At 54.5% G+C, this 25,921-nt stretch overlaps 13 protein-coding genes across 13 annotated transcripts; 3 read left to right on the forward strand and 10 right to left on the reverse strand.

Annotated features, from left to right (window-relative positions):
* Positions 1-79: 79 nt before the first annotated feature.
* Positions 80-2,626, reverse strand: RHO25_002974 (uncharacterized protein; the record flags this gene model as incomplete). Its single annotated transcript, XM_023598512.1, has 1 exon — positions 80-2,626. One exon carries the CDS (start codon positions 2,624-2,626, stop codon positions 80-82), a length of 2,547 nt encoding a protein of 848 aa, XP_023456061.1.
* Positions 2,627-3,069: 443 nt separating this feature from the next.
* RHO25_002975 (uncharacterized protein) lies at positions 3,070-4,187 on the reverse strand (the record flags this gene model as incomplete). Its single annotated transcript, XM_065602331.1, has 4 exons — positions 3,070-3,590; positions 3,643-3,774; positions 3,828-3,980; positions 4,034-4,187. The coding sequence occupies 4 exons, from the start codon at positions 4,185-4,187 to the stop codon at positions 3,070-3,072; spliced, it is 960 nt and encodes a 319-aa protein (XP_065458403.1).
* A 482-nt stretch (positions 4,188-4,669) lies between these two features.
* RHO25_002976 (uncharacterized protein) lies at positions 4,670-5,038 on the reverse strand (the record flags this gene model as incomplete). The annotated part of the gene is made up of 1 exon (XM_065602332.1): positions 4,670-5,038. One exon carries the CDS (start codon positions 5,036-5,038, stop codon positions 4,670-4,672), a length of 369 nt encoding a protein of 122 aa, XP_065458404.1.
* A 221-nt stretch (positions 5,039-5,259) lies between these two features.
* On the reverse strand, positions 5,260-5,511 carry RHO25_002977 (uncharacterized protein; the record flags this gene model as incomplete). The annotated part of the gene is made up of 1 exon (XM_065602333.1): positions 5,260-5,511. The coding sequence occupies one exon, from the start codon at positions 5,509-5,511 to the stop codon at positions 5,260-5,262; it is 252 nt and encodes an 83-aa protein (XP_065458405.1).
* A 282-nt stretch (positions 5,512-5,793) lies between these two features.
* RHO25_002978 (uncharacterized protein) lies at positions 5,794-6,678 on the forward strand (the record flags this gene model as incomplete). Its single annotated transcript, XM_023598513.1, has 4 exons — positions 5,794-5,866; positions 5,923-6,365; positions 6,418-6,489; positions 6,559-6,678. The coding sequence occupies 4 exons, from the start codon at positions 5,794-5,796 to the stop codon at positions 6,676-6,678; spliced, it is 708 nt and encodes a 235-aa protein (XP_023456060.1).
* Positions 6,679-7,034: 356 nt separating this feature from the next.
* Positions 7,035-7,625, forward strand: RHO25_002979 (uncharacterized protein; the record flags this gene model as incomplete). The annotated part of the gene is made up of 1 exon (XM_023598514.1): positions 7,035-7,625. One exon carries the CDS (start codon positions 7,035-7,037, stop codon positions 7,623-7,625), a length of 591 nt encoding a protein of 196 aa, XP_023456063.1.
* A 282-nt stretch (positions 7,626-7,907) lies between these two features.
* On the reverse strand, positions 7,908-8,462 carry RHO25_002980 (uncharacterized protein; the record flags this gene model as incomplete). Its single annotated transcript, XM_065602334.1, has 1 exon — positions 7,908-8,462. The coding sequence occupies one exon, from the start codon at positions 8,460-8,462 to the stop codon at positions 7,908-7,910; it is 555 nt and encodes a 184-aa protein (XP_065458406.1).
* A 2,996-nt stretch (positions 8,463-11,458) lies between these two features.
* RHO25_002981 (uncharacterized protein) lies at positions 11,459-12,722 on the reverse strand (the record flags this gene model as incomplete). The annotated part of the gene is made up of 2 exons (XM_023598515.2): positions 11,459-12,596; positions 12,649-12,722. The coding sequence occupies 2 exons, from the start codon at positions 12,720-12,722 to the stop codon at positions 11,459-11,461; spliced, it is 1,212 nt and encodes a 403-aa protein (XP_023456062.1).
* A 2,421-nt stretch (positions 12,723-15,143) lies between these two features.
* Positions 15,144-18,362, reverse strand: RHO25_002982 (uncharacterized protein; the record flags this gene model as incomplete). Its single annotated transcript, XM_023598516.2, has 1 exon — positions 15,144-18,362. One exon carries the CDS (start codon positions 18,360-18,362, stop codon positions 15,144-15,146), a length of 3,219 nt encoding a protein of 1,072 aa, XP_023456057.1.
* A 742-nt stretch (positions 18,363-19,104) lies between these two features.
* On the reverse strand, positions 19,105-20,873 carry RHO25_002983 (uncharacterized protein; the record flags this gene model as incomplete). The annotated part of the gene is made up of 3 exons (XM_023598517.2): positions 19,105-19,887; positions 19,952-20,402; positions 20,455-20,873. 3 exons carry the CDS (start codon positions 20,871-20,873, stop codon positions 19,105-19,107), a joined length of 1,653 nt encoding a protein of 550 aa, XP_023456056.2.
* Positions 20,874-21,509: 636 nt separating this feature from the next.
* On the reverse strand, positions 21,510-22,148 carry RHO25_002984 (uncharacterized protein; the record flags this gene model as incomplete). Its single annotated transcript, XM_023598518.1, has 1 exon — positions 21,510-22,148. The coding sequence occupies one exon, from the start codon at positions 22,146-22,148 to the stop codon at positions 21,510-21,512; it is 639 nt and encodes a 212-aa protein (XP_023456059.1).
* Positions 22,149-22,991: 843 nt separating this feature from the next.
* Positions 22,992-23,468, reverse strand: RHO25_002985 (uncharacterized protein; the record flags this gene model as incomplete). Its single annotated transcript, XM_023598519.2, has 3 exons — positions 22,992-23,040; positions 23,096-23,248; positions 23,308-23,468. The coding sequence occupies 3 exons, from the start codon at positions 23,466-23,468 to the stop codon at positions 22,992-22,994; spliced, it is 363 nt and encodes a 120-aa protein (XP_023456058.1).
* A 285-nt stretch (positions 23,469-23,753) lies between these two features.
* On the forward strand, positions 23,754-25,471 carry NOP56 (snoRNP complex protein nop56; the record flags this gene model as incomplete). Its single annotated transcript, XM_023598520.2, has 2 exons — positions 23,754-25,040; positions 25,094-25,471. 2 exons carry the CDS (start codon positions 23,754-23,756, stop codon positions 25,469-25,471), a joined length of 1,665 nt encoding a protein of 554 aa, XP_023456065.1.
* Positions 25,472-25,921: the final 450 nt, after the last annotated feature.

The following is a 25,921-nucleotide window of genomic DNA, read 5'->3' on the forward strand; positions in this document are numbered from 1 at the left end:
GCGTGATGGTCTGATACCCTAACACTGCTCTTGCGTAAGCCAATGCCAGAAGTTATTCAATACACGAAATGTATTACTATCAAGCCTCGGGATCTGGGACATCTTCCACCTCTACCGCTTTAGCCTTGCCCTTGCCACTGTAGCTTTGACTCTGCTCGGGATCGTCCTGGTTTGCACTTCGAGTGATCGGTGACGAGGAGTTGACTGACATCGCTGACTGCTTCACCTCGGGCTGCGAATCTTGCTGAGACTGGTCGTTGAACGACCAACCGCTATTATTCCATGGTGTCTGCGTTTGTGTCTGCGAAGGCGCTTGATTGGGCGTCGTACCAGATACGAGCTCTCCTGGTCCTGGCGAGCCGGCCGCACTCCGGCCACGTGTGGATGTGTTCGGAAGAGAAGCCGAGTCACTGGAGCTTGCAAAAGCAGCCGCCCATTTACGACCTGCGGCTTCGCCTCGTTCTTCAGCAGCACGCAACACAGCATCATCGGGTGACTGCGTAATTGATGGGTTATCTTGCGCTGGTAAAGTATTTGTCGGCACGAAGAGCGGCGATCCTCGCTCGTCAACTGGACCTTGTGGATCTGGGTTACTCGGTTGACCTTCATTCTGCGCCACGGATGCGGGAGCCTGCGAGCTGACCATCTCAGATTGAGATTGAGCAGACGCTGAATCCTGAGCGCGCGATGCGGCTTGCGCTCCTCCGCCAGTGTTGGAGACACGTGGCCCCGATAAGCCAATGCTCTGCTGTGGAGCAGCAAGATTCATCGCGGGCTGCAGCGGAAGGACAGTCCAGCCCTCTGGTAACACCATACCTGGCGGAAGGTGCTCGTGCCCGCTGCTCATCTGCTGACTCGGATTGCCGTGCAGCTGACTGGGGAGCGGCTGATGTTGCGGCGAGAAGCCTGGCATCGGGTATCTGGTTATGCCAGTAGGCGGAGCCGAGATGTGTTGTGAACGTAGTCTTGCCAATTCGACCTCCATCATGCGCAAGGTGTTCAGTTGCTGTTGCTCGATGCCGAGATTGTGGGCTTCCCGCACGATTCTTTGTTCGAGCTGGAGCAGTTGAATGTGCGTTGGCACTTGCGATCCTGCGTTCCACGGTCGTCCAGCAGCTGGCTGTTGCTGACCCGCGCCGCCTGCGACGGGATTTCCTGCTGGGTCCAATGCTTGCTGTACAGCTTGCGCGTCGCCGTTTCTAATCTGGTTAAGGACGTTCTGTATTTGCCCTCGCGGCGCGTTCACCATTCCTATGCGCAGTGGCCCGAGATTGAATATTCTGCCTCGCGGTCTTGGTGGCTGCTGTCCAGGCTGGCCATTTTGAGCTGGAGCAGCGGCATTTCCTGCGTTAGCAGGCGTTGCTGCTACCACAGGTCTTCGGCATGTTGGGCATACTTGCTGTCTCTCCAGCCATGCCTTTAAGCATCGCAGATGCAGAATGTGTCCGCAAGGAAGCTTCTTTGCGCGCATTCCTTCATCCCTCCTTCGTGCTGGTGCTGGAGCTGGTGCGGCAGCTGGTTGTCCCTCTGCACCCGCGACCGGTGCAGCAGCTTGTGGCTCTCCTTCAGCCCAGGCGACCATCTCCTCTCTGCACACAATACATGCATCGCCTCTGATTTCTGCCGTCGTAGCGTCTGGGTATCTCGTATTCATGTCGCTCGTTGCTTTCCGGTACGCCATATAGTCCGTCACTCGCTTGCTGAAACTGGCAAATGTCATGTAGACGTCCCTCATGATATGCATGGGAAGCCCGTTGAAGGTGACGCTGACCGTGAAGAAGAAGATGTAGATGACCAGCTTGACAAAGTCTGTGACCACCTCCACGACGAACAGCACCCTTCTCTTGTCCTCCCATCCCGGCACATCGACTTCATTTTCGTCCACATCAATCGGCTCATCGAATGTCGGGATCTCTCTATCCTCTTCCCTCGCCTTCGCAATCGCTGCCGCTCTTTCCGCTTTGATCTCCTCTTTTCTCTGTTCGATGGCGGCGGTCGTCTGCTCTTTCGTCACTTTGATCTCCCAAACCGCAAGGCCATATCTGATGGCTGTAAACAAGCTGAAGACACATAGAATGGCAAATTCAAAGGTGAATATGACCATCATGCCGGGCCTCGGGTCCTCGATCACCACTTCCAAGCAGTATTTGAACATGCCGGTCGCAAATGCCAATGAGATAAGCAAGCTCGTGGCGAGTCGTGCATGGAACAGTTTATTATTGGCCCCTCCCATCATTTGTCCCTGCTCCAACACGTCTACTCTTCCTTCTCCGATCCAACCCCACACCTTGCCTGCGAGGAGGAGCACAAACATGACTAGTAATCTGCCGCCGACGTCCTCTCTAAAGCTCGGCATAGCGAGCAGAGTGTCGAGCACAGCATACCAGGCCTTTTCGCTAAGCTGTTCGATTTCGATTGGTCGGAGGGGCCCATAGAGCAGGCGCTGGAGGAGGTAGAGGAAGGAGGTGCTTAACAAGAGCAGCAGGTTCGTGAGAATGAGTAGGCAGGCATTGGATTGCGAGAGATAAACGGTTGCCGAGTAGAAGTTCGGTCGCTGCGAGAAGGCCTTTAGAAGACATGCTGCCGCCGCCAAAGTGCTGGCGCCAGCGTAGTATGCGAGCCGCATCGTTGTGTCGTGTCGAGAAGTCTTTGAATGGTGTCTGATGCGCTCCGTTCGGGTTCACTTTCGCTCGATGGCTATGATGTGGACACGTGTAAGCGCTCCATGTTCGTGACCATCAGTCAAGAGGTCCGTCTGAATGATTGCCGAATGTTGGTTGAATCTGCTCGTACGGCGTCGATGCTTCGCGCAGGCAGCTGCTTCGGTTGGCACGTCAAAGGAAAGCTGGCGATCGGCAGCTGCAACGGCCATGTCATCGTCCCGAGCCAACCGCTGGTCCGTGCACGAGACGCGACTTCTTCACTTAGTGCAACTGGCCTCGATGACCCAATCAACGTAGGTATGCACACGTAGACTGATCAAAACAGATTTCCGCAATGCTGGAAGAACAGAGACTTCAATTCATGCAACTCTCAAGAGACTACAGTAAACAAGAATGCTACAAATGCTCACAGCATGGCTCCTCCCACGGCCATGAGGATAACGCCAAAGCTGGCTCCGTGTACAAAGGCACCACCCGTTGCAACAGCAGGCTGTGACTCTTGTGGCCGCTCTTCGGCAGGAGTGGGCTCGGGAGTCTTCTCCGCGTTGCTGGACGACTCGGTCGTGCTCTTTGGTGAGTCGTTGTTCGGCTTGGACGATCGCGACGTTGGTACCTCGGTGCTCTGGATTGGCACTGCAGTGCTCTTCGCAGTCGTTGGGGCTGGTGTTGGTTGAGACGAAGTCGTAGCAGCAGACGGCGAGGTCTCTGCCGACGATGCGCGAGAAGTGGGATACGTTGGAAAGACCGGTGGCTCACTTGATTGGCTGCTGGACTTCTGAGACGGCGAGATTTGCGAAGTGGACTGAGTTTTGGGCGCAATGATGCACTCTTGCGGCGTAGTTGGGCAGATCGTTTCGTGGTAGATCAAGGTCTCAATTACCGTGACGGTGGCCGGACGTGCCTCACGAACAGCAAGCGTGCTGGAGGCTTGGAATCGTCAGAATTGCGAAGCTCATCATGGCACAGTAGGCTCACTCACCGGATTTGCAGTAGTTGAGGCAACTGTCGAGTATGCTTCCGTCGGCGAACCAATCCCTGCATCGCTTTTCGCAGCTCCCGGTCGGCGTCGTCGTAGAGTCTAAGGCAGCAGCCTCAAGTGCGAGAGGAGGGCCTCCAGCATGTCAGCATTGTCAGAGTCGCGAATGTCGCAGTATGGTTGCTCACCACCACTGCAGTACTTGAGGCAACCCCGAAGTCGTTTGTCACCAGTGAACCGATCCCTGCATTTCTTGTCGCATTCGCTGATTGGCATTGTCGTAGATTCCAAGGCTGCAGTCTCAAGTGCAAGAGGGGGATGTGGCCATACTGGCAAAAGGGCTGGAACCTGTCAGTATAGGATGAGTCGCGGATGCAATAGCGGGCCCACTCACCAAGTTGGCAGTCCTTCAGGCAACGGTCAAGTGGCTTTCCACCCGGGAATTTTTGCCTGCATTTCTTTTCGCAGCGTGAAGCCGGCGCTGTCGGAGAGTCTAGAGCTGCAGCCCCAAGTGCGAAAGCCGCCGCGATGATGCTGAATGTGTGCATGTTGAATATTGTGTATCTGGCGAATGAAGCCGGGTGTAATGCTGATGTGTGATATTGCTGTATTTCGTTGATGATGCGAGTCTGGAAGATGAAGGAGAAGAACAGCAAGAGAAGTTGAACTGGGCTAGAAGACATGAACACAGAAGCTGCTTGCACAAGACTGTCCTTACCTGTTGCCAACAAGCAGTTTCCGTGAAAAGCACCGAGAGCCAGCAAGAATCATCGAGATGGTTCGTCATGATCCACTGTGGGAAGAAGGTGCATTAGGATGCGACTGCCTTCATCAGAAGACGCCGGACTCAAAGCAGTTTCCTGCTCGATCACTGGGAGTGTAGTCAAGTGAACCGCTGACGAACTCTTGTCATTTCAGTGTACAAACTCGTGTCTCGGGCGACCCCTCCATGCTACATTTGCCGCTCTGGCCAAGCTGACGAGCAGAGAAGCCTTAATATGCTCGGAGGCACATGTGAAAGGCGCGTCCCCTAGTACCTGACGTAAGACTTGCACCCGCCTGTCACTTCCTGTACGTAGCCCAGCATGGCATGCTGTGAAAGGCGTAGCACCACATGCACAAGAAAGATAATGCCAGTCCATACGCCCAACACCTTCGGGTAAGAAACGCGTCCTTCCTCCTTGAAGAAGAAATGCCAAGCAAAGTCCCACGCGATAGCGTCGTGAGGCAGGCGCAATAGCCAGAGAAGCGCGAAAGACATCAGCGTCGGAAGATCCGCAGACATGTGTGGCCAAGTCTTGAAGAACAAGGTTTTGAACGCAAAGAGGGTGACCGCCGCGTAGAAGAGCAAGGACCGATCTCTGGTCACGAAGCGGAAGTAATCCGACGAGGTGGTCATGCTGGGCGGCGGAGAAGGTCCGTACCTGGAGAGAGAGAGAGAGAGAGAGAGAGAGAGAGAGAGAGAGAGAGAGAGAGAGAGAGAGAGAGAGAGTCAGCAAGTGAGGAAGCGTTGCGCGGATGAAGGCATGATACGATACTCACCAGTATGCGCGGCAGATACCGCAGCGATTGTCGTACTGGGGCATGGTTTTGAGGATGCACTTCAAGCACACTTGGTGGTTACATGGCTATCAGCGTCAGTGTCTCTTCGAGAAGCCGATCGTGCGGAGTGACACCAACCGGAATGCTGGAGGCTTGGCGATCGGAGTCACGACAGAAGCAGCAGGTTTCGCCAGGTGGACTTGGATCAGCATGAGCGATTTCGCTCAGAAAAGTCGCTTGTGTCTTGTATGGGAGTAACACTCTCGGCACGATGGCTTCCACCATTCGCTCGATCGGCTCGTTCCGAATGGCATCCATCAAGCCGCCCATGTTGGCGATGCGGAGTTGCTGCGAGTCGAGGTTGTTGTGGGATAGAGAGAGAGGTGGGAAGCCCAATTTCAAGTGCTGGCACTTGCCTTCACTTCAGCATTCGCGGCGGGGCCTGCCGAGATCCGTGATCCGCTGACGTTTGTGTTTACACAGCAAACAACGTTCTTTCCATCTTGTTGCCTGCTTGAAGTTTTGCAACTTCGTCGCCGCACGCTCTCTCTTGTGCCTCTTGTCGCCGTCGCCCATCACATACAGCATCCCGATCAGAAGTCCGCCGCCACCATGCAGCTCAACACGATCCTCGCGGCGCTGTTCGCAGGCGCCGTGGTGGCCGACAGCGCTTCCATCAACTTTGGTGCGAAATACTTGTCCAATTGTCACTGTGTGCGGGAACTGACAACGGGACTCCAGATGCGGCCATCACCAACGGGGCGACTGTCGTCTACTCGACTCGCGTCCAGACCGTTTTCTCCTGCGGCCCAGATGTCACCGACTGCCCAACGCTCACGTCCGTCATCGACAAGACTACGACCATCTGTCCAGTCACCGCATCTCTCGGCATTTCGACTGAAACGACTGCTTCCTCTTCCGGCGGCTCGACCGTAACTGTCACCAAGACCGCCGCCGTCTCCTCCACTGCTGTCTCCTCCACGGCCGTCTCTTCCACGGCTGCTCCGTCGACTGCACCGCCAAAGGTGCCCGTGCCACTACATACGACCCTCGGATCTCCCGAGACAACTAGCACAGTCGCAACCACTACCGTTGTCAAGTACACCTCATTCGTCTTCAGCACGGTGACCGCTCCGGCCAACTTCTCGAGCACTATTAGTGGCTCGACCATTTCTGCCAACAGCGTAAGAGTCCTCCCAGAACCTGCGATGGGACAGTTGTGCTGAAATCTTTTAGACTATCGCGCACACTACCGTGTCCGGAAGCATTGGTGCTCCGACTAGCTCGCTGAACGGCACTTTGTCGACGGTAAGCCTTGTCCTGCTGTTGCATGGAACAATGGTTCATTGCGAGATGCACAGAGCTGACACATTCTAGGCCACCGCTCCAGGTACTAGCCCGTCTCAATCGATCGTCCCATATACTGGCGCCGCCGCTGGAACATCAAGCTCGCTTCTCTTGGTCCTGGTCGCGGCCGCTGCGGCGTTCCGCATCTAAACTCACGTTATACTTGGAGCAGTGATTGGCATGATCAAGATGTGTGGTAATGGCACGAATGGGTGATACAAGGACACACTTTCATACAAAGCAGACCACTTTGGCATAGGCACGAGATAGAAGTGAGGTTCTCCCTCGGAGTTCTCACCGTGTCACGTCGCGTATATCTCATCACGGCGCGTAGCACAATAATTCGTGACGTCGACGAAGCGGAAGCATTGATCACACATGGCCTGTCGTTTACCTCTTTCGTGCAATGTAAACGTCCTCTCCGAAGCCCGGCGTGCCCATCTCATATAAGTCCTCGTGCCCTCCGAAACCTTGTCCACTTCATCCGCTGTAAAGAACAGCCCCAAATGTCCTCGTCCGCGCAGCCCTCCAACTTTCAGGTCCCGCCATTCCACCGGCTCCTCAGCTTCTACTCGAACCGAAATCCGTACGACTCCCAGACGATCCGGTTACAGGATAGCATTAAAGGCAACCTTGCCCTCGGACTGGACTTTCCCGTAGCCTGTGCTGTAGCCCTCGGTCGTCACCTCTTCCTCCGCAACGTTGGCTTCTTCAGCCTCTCCGTCTTCGTACCGAAAGTCTCCTGGCGAACCACCCCTCTCGAAGGCTTACAAGTCGACGAAAAGAAAGCCTACACATGCTCCGAGCTCGTTGGTGAAGCTAGGAAGCAGAACTTGGGTGTCATGGGCGTGGTGGAATGTGCCGGGTTATGGAGTTTGGCGGCGGATGTGCACACGGGGTTGGTGAAGGGAGAGGATGTGGAGGGGTTCAAGAGGGGGACTGTGTTCAAGAATTTGGAGCAGAGGAGGAAGGATCGGAGCCAGGTTCTGCCGCTTTGGAGGGGAGGACCGATCTCTGTGGCGGGACATTCATGGGTTGTGGGGAGGATGTTTGGGGTGGAGGTTTACTTGGCTGATGGGGAGAGGAAGGAGGATTGAAGAGGTGGAGGTAGATGAAGGACTGGGATAAGAAGGGCCAATGGAAAGATGTTGATGTGAGGAAAAGATGTGGATTGGACGATATGCTGGATGCGGGACCCACGGACCTGGACTTGGATACGGACCTGGTTGGTGGTCGAATCTTGAGCGGATTCTACACAGGAAGGAAGAGAGCATAAACTGCTACGTATTGTCCGCCTGCAGAAGCAAGTGACTCGTCGCCGATGTTACAAGGTCCACACTTCTTCCGGTTTCTCCATCTTGGACATCAACAAGCTTTGCTCATGCCGATGTCACTTGAGGTACAGCGACCTGGCTCAGTTCCCCAGGCGATGCCTGTGGTGGCTGTAGGACAGTCATGGTGTGATTCTTGCTTGGCTGTCTTATCTTCAGCTGTCCTGGTGGCTGCTGTGACGGCACTGAAGACTCTGTTCCTGCTCGTCTCATCCTCCACCTGCCGTGCACTCTTTCCATTGGACTGACACCTTGACCTGGCAACCTTCTGACCGCCCTGGTCGTACCAGCGATCTTCCACGACCACCAACCATATCCTGCGACACTCAGCACCACAAGAGGAACGAGAGCAAGGAACCATTGTGGCTTGTCTTGAGATTGGTCGGCGACGAACTCCAGCAGGCTAGGACCACCACAGTATGTGAATACGATCGCTGCGATGGCAATCTTCATCCATGTCGGAAGCTTGTTGAGATTCGTGGATCCGGACTTCGAAGCGATCTTTCTCGTATTTGACTGTTCGACCTTTAAGATTTGGCGTCTTTCAGCGCGGTTGGGTTGTGCGCCATCTTGTCTTGACGAACTCCTCATGCCTCTTGCCATTGCAGTAAAGGTTGCGAAGTGCGACGCGAAACTTTGCTGCAAACTGTGGTTGCGGAATGCGTTGCGATTTTGGGCAAGGTGAAAGCCTCTTCAACACAAACAGACATCATGACTGGCGACGATTCGAGTCACATTTGACGCAATGAACACTTTGCAACAGAGTCTCGAGCAATAGTGTCGACGTGTCGTCGCTGAAAAGACTCGAACTTTCGCGAATGCATGCGATCGATGACTGGCTAGTTGGCGCTACGTGTCCTCGATCCTTCCTCCCACTCCACACCTTCCCACCACAACACATCGCGGATCGTCTCTGGTCGGGAGCGTGGACTGTTCTCACTTGATGCAGGACTTATGGGACGAAATACTTCGCCTCTAGAAGTTGGAAGTCCTGAAGTCTGGACAGCTGGTGCTGGTTGCGCGATTGGTGAGGAGGCCTCGCTCGAACTTTTGCTGCGAATCCGCTCGCCCAATTCAACATCGTCGTTCTGCTGATCTCGAGTGTGGACGTTGGCCACACGCGCGCCGTGAGATCCATGGTTATTCGTCGGTCGCCACCAGTCCGTCCACCACCATGTCACTGAAGGTACCCAAGGCTCACTGACTTCCGTTTCTATCTCTTGTCGCTGGCGATCATTCTGAGGTGGTGGGACTGCTGTGGTAGCACGAGGGAGATTACTCGTCTCGGCTCTGTGACTGCTGCTCCGTCAGCGTCTTGCTGCCAGTTTCGCGCATTCGCGCAATTGATCGTGGACCATACCTTCTCCTTCTCAGACGAATGAGGCAAAATGCGAGACCAGCGAGTACAAGGAGCAAAATAATCGGCGCAAAGAGCGCGGCTATGGTGACAATGTCCATGATCAATCTTATCGAGTCCTTGCTTCGTCTACTGCTGCAGCGGCTTCAAATGTTCGCTCTATCGCGTCGAAAGGCTCTTCAGAGGTCCCATTAATAATTGCTATTGGAAGAGAATCTGCGCACGCAACGTGCCTGGAGCGTCTTGAATATATACCACGACAGTTTTCATGGACAACTCCGCGCTATTCCGCCTTCCAGGCCGTGGTTGGTCAAGACCTATGGTCAGCAGAAATGCGACTGTGGTTTCCACAAAGCTTCCACACCACGAGCCAAAGGACATGTTGGCAACTCTCCACTTGCTTGCTCCCACCTCCGGCCTTGGGAACAGGCTGACAACGCGCGCGCACGTGTACTGAAGACCAGAACTCGGGCTGGCCAGGAACATTCTCACGCTCTTCTGCGCGCATGGACCTGAAAAGTCGCGAAGGCGCAGAGTGTTACAGCAGAATATCTGGAATGCATTGGTCGCATTCAAGTGGTCCATCATCAATCAGGAGCGCACAACATGAGACGCTCTCCGACTTGCGCAATAGCTGAGGCCGCACGGCACTTTTGAGCAACTATCACAGCTCACCGACAGACGGCGCCAGCTGCGCTCTCGACTCCAGCGAGTGCTCGGTTCCACCCCCATCATTCCATCTCCCACGGTTCTGGAATTACTCAGGCACGAGCTACGCGCGCAGAACTCCCATCAGCGATTCCGGCATGACTGATCGCAGAAACAATTGTCATTCTGTTCACTCCACTTCACGGCACCGAGCAGCGCACCATCAGTAATCCCTTCCATCCGTACTTTCTGGTCCGGCACAGCACAAGCGACGCACGCTTGCTTCCACGAAGCTTTCCAGCAACGCAAAACAATGGTAACAAGACACGCGAACCAGAAGTCACGCGTCAAGCGTGAAGAGGCACTGCGCACCCGCTTGTGAGGTCATCCTGACAGTTCCTGCGCCATATAAACGCCCTTCAGGCTTGTATGGGCTTTAGCGCGCAAGCTTTGACACGAGCAGGAAAAGATTTGGAAGGCTCCTGCCTAATTTGGACAAACTGCCACGAGAACGGTTGTCGTCGTCGTTTGGGTCGAGCTTGGACGTCGCACAGGTTTGCGGGAATCCGTTTACTTGGTACGCAACAGTGGAGCGTACCAGGTTCTAGGAAAGCATGAGCCATGAGGCTGATGAAAGGATGATGATTTGGATTCATGGAGGTGAGGGTGGAGTCGTCCTCATGGTGATCAGACGGCCAGCGCAATGAGGTAGATATCGTAGTATCGTACAAGCAAAGGCAACTGAAATGGAGTCTCTATGCTCTATTTTGGTTACCCATGAACTAGTTAATCCTGATGCCTTCAAGTCTCTGTGAATTCGAACATCATAGAACACGCTAATGCAGACATACTTCTTCGATCCCGACAGCAGCAGTAGTAGAATATCAGACATGCAGAGCTGATCTTTCGAATACCGACCGAGAGGTTCCTCAAAATTCGACCCAGTCCGGCATTGCGAAAGACTCGCAGCATCTTTTGTGCGCGTGCGTCACTCGAGAAATCGACAATGCGACGTAAGTATTGTGTCAAGTCGGATTGAGGATATGAGAGAATTGCTTCCACGCTCGAACACTCGTTAATGTGCGGAATTGATGTTTTTTGATTTGTTTTGTTAGGTTGAGCCGCAGTGAATACCTCGCAGGCCTGCTTTCCTTCCGTCTGTTACCCACATACGCCCAAAACTCCTTACATGTTATGAGTTTGGTATCTAAATGAGATTCGTTACTTCGTCCATTTCCTCCTCTGCTTCCATTGCTCCGCGCCTATTGCTTCTCTGGCGACGTTTCTCCTCGGTGCTCTCATCGTAACAATACACATTGAAGCGATTTTCTTAGTGTTACAGTAGATACGGCGGAATCCGACCGGTCGAACTCTTCGTGGCTCCGGCCATCTGGCAAGTGCCGATGATCGAAGATCCTCGCGGCTGATTCTGCACGAATGCGTTGCCACGACAGGTCTAGTGGTAGCCTCGCGAGAGCGCTAATGGCTCATGAGTGAGACGTGCGTGACCGGAACCGTGCCGGTGATTCTTGGTCGACGGAACTGCACATGCGGTGTGATGTTGCATCATCTAGCTGTTGTAGCTTGCTCAACCTCATTCACCAGATGCTGGGTAGTTGAAGAAATCATCGGGATTCCAGCTGGCCTCCAGGCCGGCAGGTGTAACCTGCCCACTGTTGTTCGCGTTCCCTGTGTGGTGACCGCTGCTGAAGTCCAGATCGAATGCGTATGTGGAGTCGGCGCCTGTGTTGTAGCTGGCGCCAAAGTCACTGCTGAGCATGTCGTAGCCAAAGTTGTAGTCGAGCGCACCTGGTGCGCTCGCAGCTGACATTGGCTCCTGATATAGCGACCGTGATGAGAGGTCGTGGTGCATGTTGTATGGTGAAAGTGTTTGTTGCAATCCGGATTGAGCACTGACAGGAGAACCACGCTTGCTCGACTTTCCATTGGGATTGTACGAGTAGCTCATGGATGGCATGGGTACTCCGCTAGACATCATGTATGGCTGGACGCCGAGCGCCGCCTGCTGACCATCGACCAGCTGCTGTACATTGGGCTCAAGCTGAAGTGTCAATGGACCATCCAGAGATGGCGATTGCATAGGATGTGCGGGTTGTCCGGGAGTCTGTGGCTGCATTGCCATCGACGCCGGTGTCATTGAGCTGGAACTCTGTCTTCGTGGTTCGGGGGATGACCTGGCAGCCGGTGAAACAGCAGTGGAAGCTGGTCGTTGCGCGTCTGATGTATTTGACGTGGTTGGCTTCGCACCTGGTGATGGCTGTTGTTGGCTAGTGAACGCTTGTGGAGTGGCTATCGATGCCGACCGGGCGTGTGCAGATGCAGGAAGAGCATTTTGCATGTTCATCTGCCACGCTTGCTGGCCGCTTTGCTGCAACATGGGGTTGTACATTTGATTGGCATTGTAGTTTTGGTTGGCCTGGTATATTGCTTGGTGCAAGTAGTTTCGGACTCCGATCTGTCCTTGGAGGTAGCTGTTGACTCGCTCGTTGAAAGCGCTGTAGGCGAAGCCTGGGTTCAATGCGTTGATTCTTCGGAACTGCATGGGCAGGTCATCATCCTCTTCTTCGTACATCTCCTCGTTCATCACATCCTCTTCTCTGACTCGTAGTGATCGGCCGGTGCGCTTCTTGTGGATCTCGGATGCTCGTCGAGCGGATTCGACGCGCGCTTCCAGGCTCCGGTCGCTTCGTCGCGATGCTGCAATGTAGGCTCTATCGGAAGATGTGAGCAGCTGCATCGAGAGACGGAAGCGACAGTACAAACCTTTCCTGGTTCTCTTCGTGGGTGCGCTCAGTGCGGATGGGCTTCGCAATCGGCATTGTGCGGATTGGCGGCATGGTGGCTGATAGCTGTAGCTAGGCAGTGGCAGTGACAGCGGTCGTGATTGCACCTGAATGCAGGCTGAAATTCATCAGTGTGATGTTCGCACCAAGATAGAAGACGATGCGAACGGGCTGAGAGTTGCAAGAGAGGGAGGTGGTGAGTGAGTAGAACGTACGGGCGTAGCAGGCGATTGGCGGTAGCGATGTCCCGAGCCCAAGGATGAGTGCTCGTGAGAAGCGGGGCGATAGCGGTGGCGAGCTGTGGTGCACTGGTATCGGAGACCAGCGTGCGACTGCAGGGTCTCGTCGTCGTGTCTGTCTAATAACAAACGTCGCTGCGGTGGGTTGGTGCAGACGCTGTGATGTAGAGAGAGCGGTGGTGAGTGTGGTGGATGGAGGATGCAGCGTGCGAGGCGGCGCTCTGGCAGAGATAAAGTGCACGCCTCCGTTCACGAACTGGCTACGAGCCTACGGGGCAGCGATTCGCGAGCTCTGCTACCCTGGCCATCGTTAGAACTAGACCCGGCCGCTGAAGGGAGCTGCAAGGCTAAAGCGCATGCCTGTCTCTCTGCCCGCTCGCACCTCCACCAGCAGGATGATAACCGAGTGGCCATCCCAACTGTCCCCGAGGCGCTGCAGACAGCACAAGTCGTGCTGTTCCACAGATGGTGATTGGTGCCGTAGGCGGTGGTACGAGATAGACTCGAGATCTGTCCCCGCTGGCACGCTGCCGCAATGCGCTAGGGTGCGGGAATCTCAATGATTTTCGATCTCCTGCTGTCTTGGGCGCAGCCCATTGCACATCAATCGGCGAGCTGTGACGTTTGTCGTGCTCAAGGCTCAAGGCACGTAGAGTGGAGTGGACCAGCGTAGAGCCGAGAAAGAATTTAATGTCCTCCATAGCTCGTGTAGGAGGAACTCGCAAGCCGTACGAATGCCGTCCGGCACCAAGTCCGCGTGAAGTATTGCTCGCGTCACGCTCTCGACCCGAATAGCAGCATCTGTGGTTATGGTCGTCGCACAGTGTCTGTTCGTACCGTACGAAGTGGCCGCAGCAGAGTGCCCCTGTGTGTCCAAAGGTATCCCGCCGAGCCGTCGCAACATTCCTCCGAGATGCAGGCCATGATCAGGAGCGCCTCCGACAGATCGGAGAGATCGCGGCGGAAGTGCTGCCGTGGGCGCGAGGCTTCCTGTGTGGCTCTGATGCTCGCCAGCAAAAGCGGAGTCGCCCAGACGCCAGATTTCAACCTCATCTTCGATCTTCTTGCATCAGCGCTAAGCTGGAGTGGGGATAGGCTCGCAACGCTCTGCCCCATGGCGGCAGTGATGGGCGGAAAGTCGAAACATGCTTTCTCGCTTATCTCAAATGTCAGATCGGGCCCGGCGCTAAGGCCTCGCGGCAGGCCTGTGGTGTCACAGTCGACAGCAACGGCAAGGTGAGGGCGAGGTGAAGAGCGATGGCATTGCTTCTCCTGTGGTTATATCCGGACGAACTGCCGACGCTTTTCGTTTCTTGAGGTCCCTCTCACTCGTGCTCGATGTGAGCCAAGCTGCTCCATATTAGCCCAGATCGTGGGAGATTGTGAGAGTGTTCAGTGATCAGCTTGCATCACTTCCAACGCAAGCGGCTTCCAATGTCGCACAGCGTCATTAGCGGGCGCGCTGCAGTGGTCGGTAGGAGGGAGGGAACGCCACGGCACATGGCAGCCAGATCTGTTTATTAGGCACGCTGGCAAGGCACGCCATGTCAGCGGCGTTTGGCAGCCAGATTTGCACGCACAGCAGGGAGCAGAGCGCGGCGAGAGCTGATAGATAGGTTGCTGGTGGCTAACTAGGGTGATGAGGGTCTGCTGCCGTGCTATCGCTCACATGTTGGCAGTTGCATTCTCGAACTTCGAACACTGCCAGTCGTCGCACCACCTCCTCCGACCCGCTGGCGAGGTATTTCTTTCCCACTGCACTGCACACGCAGACGGCCTGCAGATTGCACGACCCACCACGCGCGTCGCCATGAGGTATAGCATCGCTCGTCACGCCGTCGTCCTCCCGTCCCAGCGATGCGAACCCATCTGCACCTCCCTGCCAGCACGATGAAGTACGATTGCCTCTTCAGGATCTCATACCGACTGCCTCGAATCCTCCGAACGACACGGAACATGCACCCCACCGTGTCACGTCCCAGAGAATCCCTGCGGAGCACGCTCCGAGCGCTAGGCGAAAACACTGAACATCGTGTGTCCGCCATCACTCCCTCAAAAAAACAGAAATCAGTAACAACACCTTCGCTATGCCAAGACCTCAAAACTCCCTCTGGGGTATCACATATCCTTCTCTCGCGGCCTTTGCTGAACCAAGCTGGCAACGTTCAAATCTCGCTCAAACATTCCAAGCCACCTCAAGCAACCTCCAATCATCCTCAAAACCTCTCAGCACTTTCTAAGCCGACGACGACGATGACGACGAACGCTTCGACTCCTGCGGCCTCTGGAAGAAATGCGCTTCAGTATTCAACACCCAATCATCCAAACTCCACGCATCCTCCTCATCGAACAACAAGTAAAAGTACTTGAGCGTCTCGGCAATCCAGAAAGACTCCATACCATCAAGATGCTCCGGATGTGTCTTGGAAATATCGTCAATCGCCGAGTGCCCAAACTCGACTCGCGTGTGTCGTTCTACAGCTTTGAACATTTCCCATCCTGCATCACGCCAGTGCTGTTCTCCTGTGATGCGATACATGTAGAATACGGATTCGATGGCTTCGGGTCGCAAAATGTATTTCTTGCTGTCGTACCTTGCGAACCCGGGTGGAAGCCGCTCGTCTTCGAGCTTTTTCTTTATGAATTCTTCGTGCGTTGGTGGCGGTGCTGGAGTGTAGATTGGTGCCGACGCAACGTAGGGGTCGTAAGGTTCGTAAACATCCTGGTCATCTTGTATGTTTGGGAGTGGTGCCGGTATGGGCGCTGGCACTGCAACGGTGCCCTCTGAGTCCTCGGCGAAAGAAGATCTCACCAATGCTTCATTTTCTTCTGTAGGAAACGCTTTGGTCGGTACGTATTGTGGCTGGGGCGCCGCTGGCTGTGCTGGAGCATTAAGTTGCCTCTTTTTGAGACTGCCGAAACTGCTCGTGTCTTTCAGTTGCATCTCTTCCTCTGGCGATGCATTTGATGCTCCAGCTTTCGCGCCTTCTGCACTTCCAAAGCTATTCGTGTCTTTCACTTTTGTCAGATCACTGTCTTTTGTGTTGACATTCGGGTGCCCATTGTTGGCATAGGCCAGGTTCTCGGGCATGCGGCCATGTCCAGGTGACTGTCCAGAATTGTAGAAGCTGGGCCCTCCATGTTGGCTACCATACTTTGTGCGAGAATCTGATTGATAGGCCGCAGGAGTAGGCGTGGTCCAAGAGAGTAACGCCTGCTCACCGTATTGCTCAACCCATATGGCCCGCTGCTCATCGCGATACTCCTTGTACGGGTCGAGCTTCTCATGCCACAATGTTTCATTCCACTGGCAGTCAGTCTTGCTCGAACAAGCCGAGGCAACGAAGCTCTCGGGCATGATGCCAGTGGCTGTGGAGTTGTAACTCCAAATACATCCATCTGTCAGCTTCCTCCCAATCTCGACGTGCTCAGGCTTGTTGAAAATTTTGCCACCCATTGCCAGCATGCCTCCCGTGAAGCAAGTCAGATGCTCGGCCTTGGGTATGTGAGTTTCATACCACTCCTCAGTCGTGTAATTTTTTGCAATCGTCAGTTCTCCGGAAATGAGGATGTCGAGGTTTTCGGGAGTCATTGGCCGGAAAATAAGCTTCTCAATCGTGGGCTCCATGCTGTCCAGATACATGGTCCTGTACTGATCCAGTCGACCACCAAGGAGCAAGTACTCCTTCGGCAGGTATTCGTACACGCTATCGCTCTGGCCTCCCATGGTGAATGTTTCCTGAGCGTTCATGCTTGGCGATCGTAGTCCTTGAGGCACACACTCAGGCTCCTCCCATGCTGGAGCCACTTCGCTACTCGTGGTACTCTGGTACGATGTGCCTGAACCAGCATCCACCTGCGCTGCCTTGGAAGCTCCAGACTTGTGCAAACCGGATGCGACCAAGTCTGGATCCTCATCGCCTGCCGTATCAACATCGAGCTGGCGTTTGCTAAGTTTGGAGTAAGCTGCATCTTCCGTGTCCTCGATGTACGAATCTAATTCTGCAGCTGCTTGCTTGAGGTTAGGAACATCCTCGGATGGGTCCCCCTTGAAGTCTTGCGTATGCCTGCTTGTGCTGTCCAGCGCTTCCCCAGCCTTTTGAGCTGCATCGGCACTGCCTTGAACCGGCTCACTGGTCATCATCCATGTATTGCCTCCTGGAACGGGTACCTGACTGCCAGACTTGCTCGGGGCCAGTACGACAGGCTTGGCACATCCGCTAGCGTCCACAGAGATCGGCCACAGGCCTGGTAGCCTTGTCTGGTTCTGCCACTCTTCGAACGCGTCTGTGATCCTGGCAATGGCGTCGTAGTACTTGGGCTCTTTAGTCAATTGTGCAAGTCTCGTGAATTCCAGACTCAGCGTGCCCAGCTCAGCGAGAACCACTCTAGTGCTCGCGCGATGGTTATTCGTCGCGAACTGCGGTTTCCAATAGTAGTACGTCTCGGGCATGCGGTTCGGCGTATCGAATGCGCTGTACAGTATTTCGGCAAGCTCCACAGCTTTGTCAAGAAGCACGCGGTACTTTTGTCCGGACACGTCGTATCCTGCAATGAGTCCTCCAAGGTAACGAATGGTAACCTCAAACAGTGGAATATCATTCCTCGGGGAAGTTGTGAAGTCGATAAAAGATGTCTGGTTGACGGCATCCTCGAATTCATCCTTGAGTCCCATGATCCAGAGCGTATCCAATGAGTCGACCAACGTTGCTCCCCAGCCATTGAAACTGTTCTTGCCCTGACCAGAGACCGGCTCGACCTCGTCAAAGCCCCACCCGTACTTCCGGTATCCGCTCCAAGCATGTTTCGCGGCCTCCTTGATCGCCCTGAGACGTTCCACATCTGCGCCCTTTTTGGCAGACTGTATACGAGGTATAGGGGCGGCAGTACCGGTGGGCAGTTGGATTGTCGAGGTGACAGGATACCGCTCCGGCTGCTTGGTCCAGTGCACAGGAGGCGGAGAGCTATACACATATGGCGGATCCTCTACCCTTCCAACGCCGGGCGCGCTTTCCAAATATCCGCCATACCCCGTATCTTCATCATCGTCTTCATATTGCGGAACCGGCGGAAGAGTGGGGAGCGGTTGTTTTATCTTCACAGCTGGTTCAGTCGTCGTCGGCTCGGCATTGTCGATAGCTGCGGGCTTCTTGCCCTCGGATGTAGTTTCAGCGATTCGTATCGTCTCAGGCTTCGGATCTGGGTTGACTACAGGGCCTTCTTGGACAGGTGGTGCCTCGGGAGGCGTGTAGACGGGTTCGCGCTCCGGCTCCTTTGGTGTCTTGGGCGGAGTGTAGGCGTGCGGGTCCTCCTCCGGCTTCCTCAACACCGCTCCACCGCCGACCAGAGTGGGTGACAGGCCGTAGCTCGCAGCATTGCGCTCGTACAGGAAGAAGATGGTGATGATGCAGGCAGCAATGGCCAGGAGTCGGACTCGCCGGTTGCGCCCAGGCATCGTGCCGGCGTTTTACTCCAACGTGAGCGCGAGCTTGTGTGAGCAGGCCGATCCGGTCGGCGCTGTCACGTCTGCCGAGGCTGCTCTGCTATGCTATGCTCGCCAAAGGGAAATGAGTCAAAGGAGACGGTCAGCGCACTCTATACAGACATTGCAGATGCAGACGAGGGGGATGTCGAAGGCGAAGTGTACAAGTATATTCGCCAAGCAGCTCCCAAGAGCCTGCCGTCCGTCTGGCTGTCAGGAAAGAGGCCCTGCATTCCGCGGCAGGCTAGTCGCAGATCGCTTCTTCCGTCTTGCGGAGGAAATGCACCCACTTGCATTCACTTGACCAGCATCCCGTTCCGTGTCAATGCCACGGTGTCATGAAGGATACCAAGTATCAGACGCTCAAGTCTGGAGCGTCCAAAGTACTCTTTGGTGATACCACCATGCCGCGACTTCGTACACGACTGACCCCCTTGGCGGAAAAGTGGCCCGCTTTCCATTAATATATCCCTGCGCGAATCCATTCGGCACAGCTTCGTCTTCTCCACCGCCGGTCTTCACACACGCATGGCAGCACTCAACTGAACAACCCTATCATACCTCTAGGGCTTTGCTTCATCACCAACACCGCGGAACAATTCTTCCATACTTTCCCTCCACGATTCATGTGTACATTGACTACGTTACTCATCACCGAGCGGCAAAGTCTCCCAGCAATACGACCCGCTCGACATTCCTATCGATGCTTCGCACCCTACAACGTAATTTCTCTCCCGCTGACATGTACGACGGGCCCAAAATACCGTTTCCTTGCAACAAGCACGAAGTGGACCCCAGCAATGACAAGCACAGCCGCGAAGATTGGACTTGCCCAGTTGAAGTCTGCCGCGCTGGGCGCATAGCTCTGTGGCCAGAAGCTCCAAAAGAAAGCCCACAAGCTGTATCCAACTGCCGCTGCGTTGATCGCAGGTCCAAATTTGCCCAAAGAGAAACGAGCTTTCGGGATTGTTTCTGGATGATTCAGTCGCCTCCACAGCACGCAGCCGATCGAAAGGCAGTAACACTGCAAGAGTGCGACTGTCAGCAATGAGGTAATGGCGTAGAACGCCACTGGCGACCCAATATATATCATACTGAGCAAAGTGGCGAAGACACATGAAACCTGAGTCGCTACCACAGGTATCTTCCGCTTGGGGTGCACTGATGCAAGCCGGTCGCTGAATGGCAAGCCTTTGTCCCGAGCAAAGGCGTACATGTCGCGACTGACCGCCGCAAGGTAGACCACATTGGATGCCGTGAGCAAGAAGCAGATGAAAGCTAACAGGGCTGTGATGCCTTTGACGCTCATGCTTTGACGCAGCACGTAGATGGCTGGGTAGGTTGTGCTGTCTGCCAAAGCAGCTTCCAAGTCAGGCATTGCGTAGCAGACTGTCAAGACTCCCGGGAAGAGGATGAGCATGTTGACGATGTAGACGACTAACATTGCTCGCGGGATCGTGTAGGCGGCATCCCGGACCTTTTCTGACATATGCGCAGCCTGTGGTTTCTGCGTCAGACACACATGCGAGCTGATCATTTCACCAAAGTGGCACACGACTCACAGTATCGATTCCCGTTTGCTGGCTGATACCAGAGAGTTGTCCAACCAAAATGGTCAGACCGATATTACTCCAGCCTCCATCATTCACGAACTCGTTCCAGACCTGGTTGTGGCTGGCTTTTGGTGCGTTCGCCCAGACCGGTACCAGAAATCCAAAGTACGCAGCAACATGGATGATAAAGACCGCGATTTGCCATTTCGCAAGCGCTTTTGAGCCGTATACATTCAGAATATACGCAATTACCATTGCGGCGATCGCAAGCAGCGTTCCGTGCCAGGAAGGGAACGCGCAGTTCTCGTTATTGACGAGGATAATCGTCTGAACGAGAGAACCGACCAGGAAGATGCCCATCGCGTTTCCGGCTTGCCAGGCTATCGTCGAAGTCCAGCCGGTGAAATAGCTGAGCACTCGCTGATACTTCTCGGGCGCAAATTCACTTGTCCAGTGGTATCTAGCTAACAGTCAGTCAAGCTCATTCAACACGGCGCATGGTCTCCGCATACTGTGCGCCAGCAATTGGTGCGATCGAGGCCATTTCTGCCATACTCAAGTATATGGGCGCAAACCCAACGAAATTCCAGAGGGTATTGTACACTAAACCGGATCTTCCTCCATTGATCAAGCCAGGCGATAACAGGAAGAGACCGATTTCCCATGCTGCGGTGGCGAGTGCCGTGAAAGCTGCAATGGAAAGCAGCTTGAAGTTGCGAACGAGCTCTTGGTCTTTGCCCATGCGCTGCATATTAATAGCATCCGCGCGAGTGTTTTTGGTATCGCTCAGATCACCATCTTGCGACTCGTCGGAGATACCATCATTGTCAAGCTGCGTCGCGGTATGGCGGGCGACCTCTTTCGTCTGGAAATCAGTGGCCTGTGGCAGCTCTTCGGTCTGTTTTCGCAGCTCCATGTGAGTCGTCGCCATCGTTGTTGATTCTAGCGAGCTTCGTCCGCCAGTTTGCCTCAAAGCCGAGGAACTAATCAGGCCAATTTTACAAAGTGAGGTACAGCTGAAGGAATCATGCCACTATTAACTGTCACAGACATCCCGTGTGAGGGGAGCCAAATCTGCAGTCGTGCATAAAGGATGCAAGACTATCAGAGAGGCGTGCCTAGACCTCCAATCCTTCTCGCCATTGGCGTGGGCTTGCATAAAGCTCCAATCAAGCTCGGCGAAGCCTATGGTATGCAGTGTAACCCACTTCTCACTGGTCAAGATTGTATCTTGCAGCTTCTATCTTGTTCACTTATGTTGTGCTACTAATGTCTAAGCTGCGAAGGTAACGGAGGACAACCACCGACGAGGTCCATTTGGAATGGGTGGGAGATGCAAGCTAGCTACGTGTCTGCGATGCAATGGCCATCTGCTCTCGCCTGCAATTCCAATACCAATAGAGAATATGCCATGTTCCTGCATGAATTATGCCGGTGCACTTTGGATGGGCTTGCATCTACTATGCCCGCCACCTTGGGACTTCATTGTGATTGCTACCCTTACGACTGATGACAAATGGCACACAACCAAAGCCACGCGATACGGTAACAGCTCTTGCTCGTGCTTTCAATCGTTCAACCCAAGAAGTGCCAACAGCACGTTCTCACTATCAACCTCTGCATTGATATCCCCCATGTACCCCGCCTTACCCTCCCCGAAGCTCCCCAAAGCCACCGGCGTGTGCCTCAGCCAGTCAACCGAGGGATCGAAGAAGACCCTCGGAGGCGGTCTCGAAGAATGAGAAGGCAGGTACAGTGCATCTTCGTGCTGGACATTCGTCAAGTGGTGGGCTTTCTGGCTGTAGCTCGGCGCAAGACCTGTTTTCCGGACGCTCGTCACCGTTGCGTTGAGATGGAAAGTCCCACGGTAGTAGTCGTCAACGCGCCAGGGCAGAGAAAAGTCGCTGAATAGAGCGTCCGACCCCGAGAAGCGAGCTCCGAAGACGATAGTACCACCATTGCGAACGTAGACAACGGCTAGGTCTTTCAGCTGACGGAACTCGGGCTCGGCGAGCGCTTTGTCGGTAGCCCAGACCGCTGCTGGTGGCGGTGTGCTCTGAAGCGCGTTGCCAGCTTCCTCGATGGTTGATATCATTTGCACGTTCGACTTGGCCTGGAGTTTGTTTACGAACGGGTTGTACATTTCACTCCAGGACGTCAGCAGTTGCTCTTGGAGTTGCAGAACGATGATCGTCGGGAGTTCCATGTTGTTCCGCGAGTTGCCAATGTGAGAAGCTTAAAAGGGCTATCGAGTTCGTGCGATGTTGCAAGAGGCGCCGAGCAGCGCTATATATGACTCTGACGAGGAAGGCGTTTGCGATTGTACAGTCAAGGTTGATTGCGGAAACTGGACTTGCAGGGGGTAAACACAGTTCAGACAGAAGCATCCATTCGTGCCTGGGGCATCGCGAATCATCAACAGAAGCTCTGCGTATAGTCGCGTCTCAAACAGGTCTTTGCGGCGCTGTTTTGCTTCTTCGCTGAGTTGAGAAGCAGGGAGCCTCCTGGTCTTTTGGAGAAAGAGATGCCTTTCCCCCGTAGTCCCTCGCAAGTTCCGGGCCTCAGTCAGCCTCGTGAGTCAGGAAGGGTCTATTTGGTATGCTCCCTAGCGATTGTTCTGGCAAACAGTCGTTGAACCGGGATTTGTGGTGGACCCGCCACACTTGGCCATATCTTACCTCGCACACTCGTACATACACAGCGCCCTTCTCATTCTCCAAGTCTGCCAGAGTTTCTCTGACATGCGCCTCACCAAACCTTTGCAGGTCCAGCTTGATCTTCAAGACATTCCATTCAGCTTCGCCAAGTGCCTATCGGCACAGTCTGCCCATCGATCCTGTGTACTAGCGTTGCTGTATCTGTGTCAGCTCTGCTGCATCGGGAATTGCGCCCAGCCCGCCCAAATCAGGGCTGCTCGGACTAATATGTCAACAAAAGTAGAATTCATAGCAGTGGATGCACGCCGGAGCCGATTCCGGCTGTCCTGGCTCCATGACTCCTTCCAGTATATACATGGCACTCCTCTGTGCAGTGGATCTCTGTAATGGCCCTACTTTGTCACATTTGAAGGAGTGACCGCGTATGTCGGCCGCACGAATCTGCTTCCCGTCAGTATTGTCCAGGTCGGTTTTCTGGAGACAGTCGCAAGCATACCGATCCTTATTGTATACAGGCACCTCCTTGCCCAGCAGCTCCTTCTCCATTGCCTTCTGCGCTAGATCTCTTCGCACCACATCTCGGTCCTCCTCGGCTTGTAATAGTGGAATAAGGTGAATGCGCGACCACATCTTCTCTCGTGCAAGTTCGCTGCGCGTCTATCAGTATACCCTTCTCACACCTGCTGTAAGGCGTCGATGTCCACCCACTTTTGCTCCCTGATTCCCTGCCCCAGTCTCCAAAAGCCATAAGTCATGATACCAGCGACTCCAACGAGGAGATAGGCGGGTCTGAAGCCACGAACTGGCAGGTTTCGGCGGTATTGTACGGGCTCGTAGCCGCCCGTGGGCGGCATGTCCTGTCCGACCATGATTGCGGCGTGTCGAGGGTGTCGTGTGTTGCAGCGCGGAGTTGTCAAGGTACCTGCCCAATGGCAGAGGTGCAGTTGGTGAGCCGGCGGGAGAAGCAGCGACGGGCGGGTGTGGCCCGTGCGCGAGCTCGAATTCGAATTTGAGCTTTGCGAAAAAGTCCGACTTCGAGACGACGGCAGCAGAGGATGCGGAGCAATTGACGACCGACCACCTCGACACCGCCGACCACCACAGAAACTCTCTCTTCACCGGCTCCTGCGGCGTACACCACTATCACCGCCGCCATGTCGGTCGACTACCTGCTCCACGAGTCCTCGGTGGGCTACGCAATTTTCCAGGTCAAGCTGCAGTCCGACACCATCGGCGCACGCCTCAAGGAAGTGCAAGATGCGCAGACCGATCTCGCCAAGTTCGGCAAGCAGGTCCAGCTTGTGTCCTTCACTCCTTTCAAGGGCGCGCAGGAGGCTTTGGAAAATGCCAACGATATTTCCGAAGGCATCATGAGCGATCTTCTCCGCACCGAGCTGGAGGCCAATCTTCCCAAGGCTGGAAAGAAGAACAAAGTGACACTGGGAGTGGGTGATAAGTCTCTGGCCGGAAGCATCAAGGATGGCTTCTCTGGTGTGCAGTGCGAGACTCCCGAGACAAGCGAATTGGCCGCCGATCTGCTGCGAGGTCTGCGATTGCACGCCGAGAAGCTGCTCAAGAACCTCCAGACTGGTGATATCTCACGCGCGCAGCTTGGTCTGGGACACGCCTACTCTCGTGCCAAGGTCAAGTTCTCCGTGCAGAAGAACGACAACCACATCATCCAGGCCATTGCTACCATCGACCACCTCGACAAGGCCGTGAACACCTTCTCCATGCGAGTGCGTGAGTGGTATGGCTGGCACTTCCCCGAGTTGATCAAAATCGTCAGCGAGAACCAGAAGTATGCACGATGCGCTCTGTTCATTGGCGACAAGAAGACCCTCGACGAGGACAAGCTGCACGACCTGGCTGCAATTGTTGATGATGACGAGAGCGTTGCCCGCGCCATCATCGAGGCTGCTCGTGTGTCGATGGGACAAGACATCTCCGAGCACGATATGGAGAACGTGATGACCTTTGCAAAGCGTACAGCTGAGCTTGCTGCATACCGCAAGTCCCTAGGAAACTACCTTGTCGCCAAGATGGGCATTGTCGCGCCCAACCTGGCAGCTCTGATCGGCGAGACTGTGGGTGCTCGTCTCATTTCGCATGCTGGATCGCTCACAAACCTGGCCAAATACCCAGCTTCGACTGTGCAGATCCTTGGTGCCGAGAAGGCTCTTTTCCGTGCCCTGAAGACGAAGGGCAACACACCGAAGTACGGTCTCATCTATCACTCATCATTCATCGGTCGCGCTGGGACGAAGAACAAGGGCAGAATATCTCGCTTCCTTGCCAACAAGACTTCGATCGCTTCTCGTATTGATAACTTCAGCATGCAGCCTACCAGGAAGTTCGGTGAGGCTCTGCGCGCGCAGGTGGACGAGAGGTTACGATTTTACGCAGAGGGCGTAAATCCGACTAAGAATGCGGAAGTCATGGTATGGGTAACCCCGAATCTGGCCTCGAACTTAGCTTACTAACACCGTCACAGAAAGCCGCTATGGACGCTACCCTGGCCTCCATTGACATCGCCGACCCTACTGCATTAGCTGCCGACGAAGAGATTGCCGCCGCGGGCGTGACAGCAGGCGCTGCCGAGCAGAAGCAACGGAAAGAGAAGAAGTCGAAGAAGTCAAAGTCGGAAGACGTTGACATGGCCGATATCGATGCCGATGAGGTCGACTCAAAAGCCGCAAAGAAGGCCAAGAAAGAGAAGCGCAAGTCCGATGCCATGGACATTGACGAAGATGCAGTCGCCAAGAAGCTGAAGAAGGACAAGAAAGAAAAGCGGAAATCCGAGGCGCTCACGAACGGGGAAGTGCCGAGTGAGCAAATCAAGGAGAAGAAGAAGAGCAAGAAGAACAAATGATCTCCATATTGATGGCTTGGATATGTATGTATGGCTGGCGATGGTGTTGTATGGCGTTCACAGGCATCACTGATGAGACGGAGGTACTGTACAGTACTGTATGCAAGAGTCTTGTGATTTTAGAGGCGACGAGTTGGTATTCCGAGAACAAGTATTCAACCTTTCAGCGCCTCCTTCGTGGTATAGTAAAAATGGGCCTTTCACGGCTGACATGTGTCATAGTAGGCGTTCTTCGGATGTCGTTTTGATTTGCTCTGGCAACTGCAAGACAGCTCTCCAGTGCCAGCACCACATTCGAAGCGAACTGTGCGAAGAATTGAATTGTTCCCACGTGGAATTAGGCCACGCCAAAAGCGCCACGCTCGTATATAACTTCGGTACAACTCATGAGGCCGCTTAGCCGATGACGCTGATTCGACTATCTTCCTGCAAGTCAGGGCAGGTCGCTAC

The sequence above is a fragment of the Cercospora beticola genome, chromosome 2 (genome assembly GCF_033473495.1).
Source record: "Cercospora beticola chromosome 2, complete sequence".
NCBI lineage: Eukaryota > Fungi > Ascomycota > Dothideomycetes > Mycosphaerellales > Mycosphaerellaceae > Cercospora > Cercospora beticola.